The sequence below is a fragment of the Camelus bactrianus genome, chromosome 26, assembly GCF_048773025.1.
Source record: "Camelus bactrianus isolate YW-2024 breed Bactrian camel chromosome 26, ASM4877302v1, whole genome shotgun sequence".
Classification (NCBI taxonomy): Eukaryota; Metazoa; Chordata; class Mammalia; order Artiodactyla; family Camelidae; genus Camelus; species Camelus bactrianus.
The window spans coordinates 30,355,400-30,368,918 of record NC_133564.1 but is presented as its reverse complement, the minus strand read 5'-3'; the positions used below and the strand labels follow the sequence as shown (position 1 = coordinate 30,368,918).

The window sequence follows — 13,519 nt, the reverse complement described above, 5'->3', positions numbered from 1 at the left end:
AAATTCTAGCCAGGAGTCAGTAAAACAGTCATACAATCTCATGGTTTATCTCCACTTTGTATTTTCATCTGAACTGTCTCTGGTGAATGGAACAAATTAAGATTACCTGCCTACCAAAGGTTTTCTTTCGACAAATCTTCTTTTACCGTGGTCTAAACCTTAGGTGAGTGACAGGAGACATCTAACTGCTGTCTGGATGTTTCCAAAGCCCATGTGAGTGGACAAATCGTTCAGTTCTATTTCTAAATAGCCTTTTTTTCTTCTTTTCAGACTCAAGTCGTTGCTTTCAGGGGTACCTGAGTTTCTTGAGAAGAGAAAGTCTGAAGGGGGAGGGTGGAGGGAGTGGACGGAGGGATGGAGGAGGTGGGGTTTGAAGTGGGACACATCAAAGGACCCAAGGGACCTGGAGGGAAGACCAACAGTGGGAAGAGGAGGCACAGAAGCAATGGGGGGAGAAGTATTCGAGGAGCCTGTTTGGGGAGACCTCAAGTTTCCCAAAGAGACCAACAAAGTTCCAAAGTATCCTCTGTAAAATCATGCCAACAAGACAGGAAGCAGACAGAGCTGGCAGAGCAGAGAGTCAGCAGGAGTGGGAGAAGAGGGGTTTCAGTTGACTGAGAAGTTCCAATGGGAGAAGACAGAATCCAACAGGGAGACTCACAGAGTCGAGAAGGGACTTCCAACCCATGGAGCCAGGGAATAATCCCCACCCAGAGCAAGGAGCCAAGAAGGCCTGCCAGCCCAGGAGGCAGCTGTTGAAAGAAGCCCGAGACTCTAACCCAGCCTCAGTCTACTCAACACCTTCAGCATCAAGTCGGTCCTTACCAGCTTCAACAGACGTTTGCCCAGAGCAATGGCTCGGGAGTCAGACTCACCAATGGATCCCCGATCAGTTTGTCAGGACTGAAGACAAAGGCTTCAGACATGCGTACCTAGGGTCCAGAGTGAGAGGTCTGGGGGTCCAGTGATGAATCTGATCCTATTCGAGTCACAGCACCATGACTGTCAGAGAAAAAATACAGTCAATGACACTTGTTAGACGGTGAGGCCGATCTGATTCAGACCATCACAAAGGTATGGGGATCACTGCAGTGGGATTCTACAGTGGGGGACAGAGATCAGGCTCAACTCCATACACAGCACGGGGGGGTGGGAATCTGTACCCAATGAGCAGGGTGAGGGTTAGTGGATGGAAAATTACTACGAGGAAACACGAGGGGTGAAGGAGGCTCTGGCTAAACCCACCTGACGGATTCTTACTGAGGAAGGGCCACGGTGATCAGACATCACCGGGGGTGGGGGGGATGGTGAAGGATGAGGAACTTGATCACATGTTGCAGGTGGGGGGTTCTTGCTAAAACTGGATTTTCCAAGGAGTGCACAGATGGGCCCAGGAGAAGGATCAGCAGCCTGGCCAAAGTTCAGTCAAGCAAACAATCTTTGTTGTGTGCAGCAGAACTGGGGCGGCAACAAACTTATCTCCAGGGCTTAAGGACAAGTCAGGGAGGCAGTGTGCTAGCTGGTGAATTATGATGCGCCATTTAAAGTTCTAAACTCCAGGACCAGACTGTCTAGACTGTTTAAGAGACAGAGAGATTGATGGCTTGCATGCATTTGAATCAGTAACACAGCCAGGCTTTAGCCACATAACCGGGATAGTGTAAAAAGACCCCTCCAGTAAACCTGTGCCTGCGCCACCCTGGAAAGCCGAGGCTTCCCTCATGTCTCAGTGGTTTGTAATCTGAAGACAAAGCACATACCAGCAACTGATAAAGGACCTTGGGGGGCTCTGCCTGGGGGTTTTTGAAGCCCTGATTACCTGTGCTTTCTTCGTCCTGATGTCCTGTATCCTTGACCTTTATGAAAGTCCCCTTAGTGAGCTGCCTGCCACTGTGCTGTGCTGACGGGAGTGGCTGAATCTGCCTAACCCTGGGGTCACGACTGGCAGGTCCATCAGGCTCTTGTTCCATGATAAATCCTCCAACCCAGTCCTTAATAAGAAAAGTGATTATTTTCACCTTCTATCTAACTCGCCCTCTGAATGTATTTTAAATTTGTCCAGCACAGAAAGAGAAAAGGTGTGCTGTTTTCTGCCCCAGAAACCCCCATCCCTGCCAAATACCCCAACGGTAATAATTAGGTACACCCAGCTACAAGGAAACTCCACAGCTTTTACCAGACTCTCAAGGGACTCGTGATCCTAAAAAGAAAGTTAAGAACATTTTTCTAGAGGCAATGGGAGGAAAAAAATAAGCATTTACTCAAATAAAGTCACTCCTTCACTGATAGCTATAATAATAGACTATCCTAACTTGTTTTTTGTGATCATTAGCTTTGATGACTACCTTTTAAAGATACACAAAGACCTGGCAACTCTGACAATTGCCTGGAAAATTATCATTTGCCCACCAATTCAAGAAGCACAGGCGTGTAGACCAGATGTAGCACACAGAGGTACATCACTAGATTTCCAGTCACATGACTTGGATTTGTGCCCTTCTTATAAACTATGTGATGCTAAGTCAGTCAACTAACCTTCCTGAACCTTCATATTCTTTTGCATAAAGCGAGGACCACAAACACTGCTCTACAACCAAATTGTCACAACAATATGACAAACGAGATAAAGGTGATTGAAAACGCTTTACAAGCTGAAGACTAGGCAAACATAAGGAACTATTATTTTATTGAAATAATTTTAACTTACATCTCCTACAGAAAGCACAGGAAAAAATATTTATAGCTATTAGATTTTTGTGCATAATGACATCATTACATTGGAGTCAAGCAGGATCTCAGGAGTCTTGTGAGAATGAAATGAGTAATACACTTAAAAGCACCTGGTGCAGTGTCTGCAACACAGAAAGCCTCTCTGTCTGAAAATATCTGTCACACTGCCTGAAGTCCTGCCCAGGACATCTCACACCCTTTGGCTTAGCATTCTCTTCTAAGATAAAAGGTGTTATTTAAACTTGAGGGTGTTTAAAAATCATCTGGAAGGCTTGTTAAAACACAGGCTGCTGTGACAGCTCCCCCAAACCTTGCTTCATTCTAGGGGTGGACTGGAGAGCGTGCATTTCTAACAAACTCCCAGGTGCTGCTGCTGCGGCTGCTGGTTCACTCTGAGTGGCATTTCCCATCCCATCATTCACATCTCACTGCGAGCAGGACTGTTAGGTGACTTTCTTCCTGAGATCTCTCACTGAAGATATTGGAAGTTTTGCTACATAGAAAAGGGAGAGGAGCACAGGATGGACCACAGGAAGGTGGGGAGCTCAGCACAGTCAGAAGCGTGGCATTTCAATAAGGCAGCAGAAGAACACAGATTACCAAGGTGGGATCAGGTGAAAACATGCCAAGATGAGGGGAAAAGATTAAAAAGGGGAGTGAGACACTACTGTTATGGACTCAGTATTTGTGGTCCCCCACAAATTCCTATGTTGAAGCCCTAACCCCTAGTGTGGCTGTATTTGCAGATGGGGCCACTAAGGAAGCTATGATTAAATGAGGTCATAAGGGTGGGGCCCTGAGCCAACAGGATTAGTGTCCTTATAAGAAGAAACACCAGAAAGCTTGCTCCTCCATCCACCTCCCTCCCCATGCACACAGATTAAGGAGAGGCCCTGTAAGCACCAGCCAGAAGGTGGCCAACTGCAACCCAAGAGGAGAGCCCTCACCACACACCAACCCCTCTGGCACCTTGATCTTGGACATCCGGGCTCCGCTGAGAAAAAAAGACTTCTTTACCCCCTGCTCAATTGTTTCTTGGGTCAATCATGATTGAAAAGTTTTCTTAAATACAACTTTTCTCCTCCTATAATTTAGATTTATTTTCCTTTGCTCTAATGTCCACAGAAATGCAAAGTGGGGCTTTTTCCATACTTCTACTCTTATCACTCTCACCTTTTTATCACTCCACTGAGCAACATCTAACTAGAAAAGAAACCAATCTACTGTTGAAGGAAAAAAAAAAAAATAACATTACTGAAAAGCCAAAGTAAATTAAATTTCTTACTTATTCCTTTCCAAGTGAATAATATGCTCTTTTCCTTCAGCTTGAATGACATAAGATACCTAAATGCACAAAGGAGAAAAGAACAGTAAAACACTATCTTCTAAATTACTTTTCAACAACAGGTATTTATAGGACACTGGAAATTCCATCCTGAATTAAATAATCTGACTGAAACTATTGTATGAAAGAACCTTAAATATGCTCTTAAATAATAAAAATATACTCTGCTCATCCCTACCTTCCTTTAATAACCTATTACAGAAAATCTCCTGCATGTTTATCTAAACTTTTCTTAAATTCATTTATAATTGAGCTATAACTTAAGGGATTGTTTTTATTAAGTCCATCCAGTACGTCTTCCTTTTGTTTAAAGGAAATGAACCTCTTAGTTTCAAGAGATTATCCCTTGTTCTGGTTATCCAAAAGTGAGAACGAATTAATACATTTTTATGATTTTATACCTTCATAACACATTTCAATGGTTCTAGAAGACACTTTTACCCTCACAAGAACATCTGTGAAATCAGGACACATTGTACATGGGTGTAGCAGTCAAATGGGTAGCATTCTGTTTCTTCTTTTTTTTTAAGACCTTTTTTTTTTAAATGGAGGTACTGGGGACTGAACCCACCACCTCATGCATGCTAAGCATGTGCTCTACCACTGAGCTTACATACCCCTACCCCCCTGTTTCTTTCTTAATTAGAGATCCATTAAATAACAGTGTGCCTCACAATGGTGGCGTCTCGGAGTAACAGAGCTGAGATAAGGCCACTTGTGCTTACACATCTCAGCTCGCGGGGTCCTCTTCTCCACCTCAAACACTAAAACATCCTCCCCAGCAACTCACCATTTCATTAACCAGAGCCCTTAATGTGATCTCTAGAACCAGGGGATTCAACTCTGCCTAAATTCTAATAGAACCGATGCTCATAGAGGAATCAACAAATAAGAATATTATCAGAAGTGTCCTCTTAGTCTCCCTACTGCTTCGGGCCTCTGGGTTAACATTCTGCCAAGAAACAGCAGGATCCCCCCTCCTAGGGCACTTCAACGCCTGACTTCTGGGGCCTCTAGACCGAGATCCAGGTCCTACTTCCACATCCTGTGTGCGGACCTCAGGACTCTGCTCTCTGCCTCCGTCTCCACTGAAGCATCAAAATACCAAGTCCCTCCCATCGCCACAGGTCTGGAGTGTGCCTTTCTATCCTTTCTGCTCTCAGCCAAACGTAGGATGCAAAAACATCATTGTCGTCTCCTCTGAGAATTCTGAGAGTCTAGGAATTGTTTCATGATCCCATATTCTTCCCCAAATATCTGCCTCGATTGCTCATTCCCTTCCTTCTGGCCTTCACTGTGCTCAAGGGTCACCTTCTTAGTAAGGCCTTCCCTGACTATCCTATTAAAAAACACAAGCCCCCAGCCCATCACCCCTACCCCCAATTCCAGTGCTCCCCTCCCTGCTTTAATTTTCTCCACTGCACTTATTAGCATCTTAAGTAATCTCTGTTATTAATCTCCACCCACGAGAATGGAAGCCCCAAAGGGGCATGGATTTTATCTGTTTTGTTCACTGCCGTATCCCCTGTGCTTAAGTAGGGCTTCCAACTCTTCTCCAAGTATTTATCGGGGTGCCCGCAAGACACATACTACAACCACAAGTATTCAATGTGTGCGGTCTGATGAAGATCATCAGAGACACCATAACGTGGAAAACACAGTCCCTGCGCTACAAAGTGGAGGAAAGGGGAAAAACAATAAAGAAAATGCAAATTGACTGGGACATTGTGCTGTACACCAGAAACTGACACATTGTAACTGACTGTGCTTCAATAAAAAATAATTTAAAAAAGAAGAAAACACAAATGAATTCTATTCTAAAGGCAGAACAAAATCAAAGAGTAGCATGTCCAGTTTCAAAAGCAAAACAAGGAAAAACTACAAATTGTTCCTCTGGAAGGAGATCTTAGAGTCATTTATTCTTCATTTAAAAAGAAGTAAGTGAAGACAAATGATCTACCCAATTAGTAACCAGAGGGAGGGCTAAAACTAAAAGCTCCTGATGCTAACTCCAGTGTTCTCTTCACTACGTCTCATCCCAAAACAATGCACAAGCTACCTTATAGCTAGAAATAGATCAGCAATTCAGAGGGAAATAAACTAAACTCTCTCTCTCACTACCTGTTACTGTTAAATTAATTACAATAAAGTTAAATTATGCTTCTATAAAGTTGAAGAGTTTGTACAATCCGTTGATAACCAAATACATTATTTCTGAACTTTACAGTAAGAAAAAATAGTATAAAAAATAATTTGGGGTCATTGGTTACCCCGTTAGCATAGTATGTTTCTTCTGATATGGAGATAAAACTCACTTTAGAGCAAACACTCCCAGATAGGAAATATATGCATATAATACACTACTATTCTCCAGTGTCAGTGACGGTACAGCATGAAATATTCTACCTTTTACACGCGAAGAGAGAGGTGAATCCTTATTATAACAAGACCACTGCAACCACCGCCAGTCAGTTAAGGGTCAGAAAACTATGTAACCAGCATCCTACCCTGGTCATAGAATTTTCCTCATCTGACTTTTTCATTTTGTTATGTTTCAAGTTGATTATTTTGTTTTTTGGGGGAAAAAAAAAGCTACTAAGGGTCCATATGTCGCTATGACCAGAATAATGTGCAATGGATATCAGTGCCAAAATCACCGTGGGAAATCACTGCTGAAACTAACACCCTTGTCTTAAAAAAAAGAAAAAAAGTGAAATTTAAATACATCCATATTTCTCAAGAGACAACTTACCTGTTCTGAATGGGGCCTAGGGGCGTCTCTTTGTTCTCTAGTTAATCTCCAAGGAGTTATAATTTCATAAGAAGAGAGATGTGAGGTCTGTGGAAAACCTACAGAAAAGGGAATAACAAATGTTACAAAACAACTGAACCCGAAAAACTACACAGTTCCAAAATATAATGGAAATCAAAAGCTGAACGTTCAAATCACTGAAAACATCATCTGGCATTCCCATATAAAAATATACGTACATGAAGTTTTATAGGAAAACAGCAATGTACCAGGTAAGTATGAGCAGGGAAGAAATATATTTCTTAGAAAAGGATGTCAGCCTTTATCCAAACAGTATACATACAGCAATCATTTTCAAACAATTTTTTGCTATAAACCTTAACCCTCTGTCTTAAAGGAAATCTTAAGGTATAAATAAAAGAAAAAAAAAAACTACTTTTTTTGGAGGAGGGTATGGAGGGAAGGCATGTAGAGCCTGGCACCATTCACTCCTCTCTCATCTCACACCCTCACCCAACGTGAATGACATCCCAGATGGCACTGGGGTACTTCTATGAAATGGCCAAGGACAATAAGAGGGAAAAGTTACTTTTCACTCCTGGTGGATTAACTTTAAGAAATGCACACTTAACAATGCAGTAATTATCTCAAACGAAATTATTGCCATTATCTGTCCTATAAACAAAATCTTGAATAGATAAAATTCATTAACAATGAAGAACTCAGGACAAGCATGCAAGACTTCCTCCCAGTTCCAATCTGGTACAGCTCCCCACACAGTGAAACTGCATCTAAGTGGGGCCTGAGTTTTAAAGTCATCCCTTGATGGGTGTGGGGGGAAGGATAAACTAGGAGTATGGAGGTCACAGATACACACCACTGTATATAAAATAGATAAGCAACAGGGACTTCCTGTATAGCACAGGGAACTATATTTAATATCTTATAATAATCTATAATGAAAAAGTCTGAATACATATATATATAACTGAATCACTTTGCTGTACACTGAAACTAACAAAATATTGTAAATCAACTCTGCTTCAATTTAAAAAAAAAAGTAAGATCCACTTTAAAAAAAATTGAATGAAAGAACGAGCAGAAAGCCATTTCTGGTTCATTGTCACTGAGATGGTCAAGGAGGATTTATCTCTAAATAAGGAGTTTTATTGTTAGGTTCTAATTTTGTATTCTTGATATTTTTGATATTATTAAAGGTGTTATATAATCACATATTTAAAACAATTAGATACCTAGGGGAAAAAAAATAGTCATCACTTCAGCAAAGTTTGGATTTAACTAAAATGGCCCATGGAAATCCCTCAGGAAGACACAACCCAGGTTGGATGCTGACACCTAGTCTCTCATACACTCTACACAACCTATTCTTCTCCTTCCAGCATCACTGCCGATGGCACATGTTTGTTCAGCGAATGTGATGCAGTAGATGGTCACCATCTAAGGACCATGGATGAAAAATTTACATGTCTCTACATTTCCACATATCAAAATCAGATTCGGTATGAGGAGGCTTAAGAATGGCGTACACAGGAGGGACAGAGTCACAGCCTCCACTCAGTGGGGATCAATTTAGGAAAGAAGTTCATTAAGTGGAATTTCTTGAACAAATACCATGAAAAGGAGGAAGAGGGGACTGTTATAAATTAAGGAGCTATACAGCCAAATGTAAGAGCTGAACCTATTTGGATCCCAATTCAAATAAATCAACAGAAAAAAACAAATTCTGAGACAATCAGGGAAATTTCAACACCGTGTAGATAGGTGATTTTATATATATATATATATATGTATATATCTCTGAATCACTATGCTGTGCGCCAGAAATTAACACAACAGTGTAAATCAAATAATTTTAAGAAAATGAGCAGGTACATATTGAAATAGCTCTCATTCTGAAACATAAGTGACTTTATAAGGTCACCCAGCCAGTTTCAGGCCAGGACTGAAACTATGAATCTTTCACCAAGATTGTTAGCAAAGAACGAATGTCCGGTATAGGAATACAAGATACGTTCTTTCCTCTCTTCCATTTTAAAGCACAATTCTTGTTTTGGAGCCACAATTAATCACTTATTTTTAACAGGCTTTCAAAACTATACCACCCAAAAATAACTTCTATATTAAGAGCTGTTACTCTGATACTGGCTCCTCGGTTTTAAAATCCAAGCATCCACTTTCTGAGCTCCGTAAGGAGTTCTAAAACACCATTAAAAAAATGCACATATTTGGTTCTGTCATTCAAAAGCAATATACACTAGTTGTATGAAAATCCTCCTTCCTATGTTTTTTTCCAAATTGCTTTATCTCTGATTGTGGCTCTTTTTTTTTTTTTTTCCTGTTCCTACCTTGCATAGATTTTTCCCCCCAATTCCTGTTACTTTTTGTCTTTAATTCCAAATGGTAGCAACTTCTCATGGGAAATCAAAAGAACAAGTTTCCCATGTCACTATAAAGGCAGCGCATCAACATTATTTGTACTGTAAAGCTTCAACCTCAGCACTGAAGCTGACATTTGGGGACAGGAAATTCTTTGTGGTGGGTGTTCTTCTGTGCGATGTGGGATGGCCAGCAGCGTCCAAGAGCCTGCCCCGCCATAGGCCAGAAAGCATCACGAGTGTGACAACTGAAAAGGAAAAAAAAAAAAAAAAAAGGCATCCCCCAGATGACTTTGGGGGGCAAAAATCACTTGTTGAAAACCACTGGTATATAGTTCACAATGAAAACGAAAATCTTAGTACAACCAGCTCTGTGGAAAATACAAACTGTTATATAAGAACTTGACAGGATAAGCGCACCATCAAAAAATCCCATTACCAGAAAACATGGGCTGGAAATAAAAAGAAGAATTGAAACTTAAAGCATTTTAAACATAGTAAAAGAAAGGAAAAGGTTCGTGTTCGTTGCATTTCTTTCTTCCTCTACCTCCACAGATACTTTTATGTACTGTGTTTTGGAAGAAGTCTATGGTTTGTAACAGTATCTGTGAAACTGAATCCCCCTAAAAGCTAGTTCCCTTACGGAGTTCATGATGAATCTCTCCATCTAAAATTCTACTCCTTTTCTGGTCACCTCTGGCCGCAATCCAGTGCTAACTAATACTTATCAACCAGTCAGAGAACTAAAATGACTAATGTTGATAACATCGTTGATGTAGTAAGACTGCTGTAGGGACCATCAACAAACTCAGGGTGTTTCTCCAGGGCAAGAGATCACAGGCCCCAGCTATGGATAACCTGGCCAGATAATCACAAACCAGAGGCATTCTGACTCCCAGAAGCACTACTCTGAAATGTCACAGGATGATGGTTAATCCCGGCACCTTTGTTCTTCCCCTTTAAAGGAAAAAAAAAAAAAAAAAAAAAAAAAAAAACCCTAACTCTAGGGAGTGGATCTGAGACTTGTCTCCCTCTCCCCCTTGCTTGGCGCCCTGCAACAAATCCTTACTTCGCTGCAAACACCCGCTGTCAGAGTTTGGCTTTTCTCGATCACAATTGCAGCAGAGGGAAATAAGTGAAAAGAATTCTACCTAATTGCAAAGCAAATAAATCTGAACCCTCAGCCAGGGGATTTTCGCCTTTCCTTCCGCCTACTATGTAAACAAAGAGCCACCCTTAAGTACTTTCACTATAGAAAATAAACCTGGGTTCCACATACAGGATGAATAAATCTGTTGTCTGAACGATTTCTTGAAGAGAGATTGTTGTTAGATCCAGAAATCACTGTTACTCTGAGCCATGTATTTCCATTCCGTTCCAAGGCCAATCCCAAATAAACATATATTATATATAAGAACTATCTTCAAACACAATTAAAATTTCCACTGCTATGTCCAACAATGCTTACATTTTGTGTTTTATATATATATATATTTTTTTTTTTACATTTACCCATGTTTCCATTCAAAAAGAAACAGGACGTCTGCTATGGTTTGTTTGCAAGTGGTCCTTTGGGAAAAACACTCACCATTTATAAGATTTAAAGCTCTAGAGAATTTAAATTCCTCTACCAAGGAATTTAAGATTCTTGAAACAAAAGGCAGTCTTACTCATCATGTGTTTCCTGCACTGGAACCGTTGATTCTCCAAAGATGTGTATTGAGTAAATGACCTCTTCTGATCTTGACAGCTGTACACACATAGCTCTCATAATTGGCAATTAGCATATACAACCTAAAATCTGCTTTATTTTTTATGATCAGCATCTTTCATTTCAATTTTCCACAAACCCACCTGGCTCACCACACTGGTCACGTTAATGGCAACACTCTCTCTCACTTTACTGCCATTCCACAGACTGCTTACTCTCACCTCTTAAGCAGCTGGGATTGGAACGTCTATTCCTAACAAGATTCCGACGTGTCAGTGAACGTGGTACAGGCTCTCCAGGGCTCTACTCGAGGAGCTACTAAAGGAGGAGGGGTGGGGGGGAACCCTCCAAAAATGAGTTAAACCATAAAGAAATCTCATTAAAAGGAAAATGTGTCAAAGGGAAAGAGGCATTTCCCATGTACGGGGATGGGTTTTTGTCCTACAATATGACAAATGTCTGGAGGTGGCACCCTTTCTACTTATTGTAAGCTGAAATACTCTAATTCTTAGGTTAAAATCAATATAAACAGATACAAAAACAACCGCGTGTTTAAAAACTGAAGAAATTGAATGCATGTCTCAGATTCCCAAATTTACTCTTAAAAAGATGTGTTACCCCACATCTGATCACTTTGGGAAAAGGATCTGACTAAAATAACACTGTCGCAAAATGAAAAATAAACTACAATAATATCTTGATATGTAAACAAGACTATGCAATTCAAAGTGTAACTCAAATTTGGTTGTGTCCACGCTGGTCCCATTCAAAGGTAGGGTCATGGGGGGTTAGTTACTGTGATACTAAGAGGACTAGATTTACTTGTGAGGCAGTCCCGTACGACTGACGCAAAGGATGGCTCCAAGACCCTAAGACTCTACCATATACTAAGAATCAGAGGGAAAAAAAACAAAAGGAAGAAATATCACGAGGCTATCTGCATTTGAGCCTGTGGCTATTTCAAAAAAGTTTCCAGTTACATAAACCTTGCATCTTGGAGGGGACTCTATAATAAACCAGGATTTTTAACAAAAAAAAATTAATATAAAGTCAACTTTGGTAAGAGAAAATTTAAAGTGTGTTTTGAAAACTGTCTTGGAACCTAGCAACTTGTTCTGTACTTATTTTAGTTGTAAATGTTTTTATTTTCTACATAAAAGTGTGAAACCCAAATTATCTTTAAATTTAAAAGACTACATCCTCCTTTGTAGCACCAACGCAAACATACCAAATTCAAATAACCCACAGGCACCTAAAATCAAAATTAGTATGAACCTAAGTTCTTACCATGAGCTTCTTTTATAGTGATTCACCATGAGTAAGCTTTAAAATTCATTTCCTCTAGAATTCTAGTTTAAAAAAAAAATTCTAGATCTGCACATCACAATTACTACCTTAAAAGAGAAAATGGGATGAGGTTTCATACCAGATTCCTTTTGCTATTTTTCACAATGATACAAAATTACCTTTGTCAGCCCCAGCTTAAAAAAAAAAAAAGTTTACTGTAAGTGTCAGCTTTGTGGAATTTATACTGCATTTCCTCATTGACACAATGTTCTAAATGGTAACAGAAATCCTATTGAAACCTATTTAACTCCTAGTGTAACTGATGTGTGGGTGATACTTACTCAGTACTTAAATTCCTCTTTTTCATTAGGGGAAAGCATTTTCAGTGCATGTTTTAAACATCCTGTATTGCAAAAATTCAGTCAGCTGACTTTGGAAGAACATTCCCGTAGGGAAACATGAGTTGACTCACCGCAGACTATTACAGAAGCCTCTTAACTGGTCTCTCCCGGCCTCTCTCTCCCTCCTATAGTCTACCCTCCACTGGGTAGCCAATTATATTAACTGCAAATCCAATTACCACACACCCCTATTTAAAAACCTGGTTGCCCAAAGAACTTGCTACAGGGTAAAGTCCAAACCACAGAGTCACAGAAGACTCTCCCCAACTCACCTTATCTTTCCCCTGCCTCCCCTTCATTGAAGACTTTCTGGCGCTATTCCCATCATTCCCTAACAAGTCATGTCCTTTCACCCCTCTATACTCATGCAAAAACTCTCTCTTCTGCTTAGCATGCATTCGTATTCCTTTACTTGACCATTTGCCTATATAGATCAATTCAAATATCACTTTCTAGATGAAGCCTTCCCCAACATCCCTCAAAGAGACTTAGTACCTTTGGTCACGCTGTGCCCCTCCACAAGCACTGACCTTAGGGTTTACAGGAGTTTGATAAACGCTGACTAACTTTTGAAAACATATACATTTTGAAATGAGGAACTGGTCATAAACTGTTACAGCCACAGTGAAAAAATAAATGCATATTCCAACTATCTATATGCAGGTATGTAATAATCCATACATAAACATCAAAATTAGTCTTATTTATAGTATTTGCAAACAGAATCATGGATTACTAAAATTCCAGATGTGTAAACTTCCCCTTAAATGTTGGTAAAAGTTAACTAGTGGAGAATACCACAGCAAAAATAGTCTTCACCAGAAAAGATCTGGTAGCTTCCCATTCAATAAAGTTTCAGCACTGAGAGCCTCAAAATGCCCGCAATAGGGCAAATTT

At 40.3% G+C, this 13,519-nt stretch overlaps 1 protein-coding gene across 1 annotated transcript in view; it reads right to left on the bottom strand.

Annotated features, from left to right (window-relative positions):
• The window catches only part of ADAM9 (ADAM metallopeptidase domain 9), a 69,141-nt gene that overhangs the window by 54,236 nt on the left and 1,386 nt on the right, over positions 1–13,519 (bottom strand). Inside the window, exons 2-3 of the mRNA XM_010958041.3 lie at positions 6,828–6,925; positions 4,016–4,074 (exon numbers count right to left, since the gene is read on the bottom strand). Of these exons, the coding sequence (XP_010956343.2) occupies positions 4,016–4,074; positions 6,828–6,925 (157 nt within the window). The remainder of the gene's footprint in view (positions 1–4,015; positions 4,075–6,827; positions 6,926–13,519) is intronic.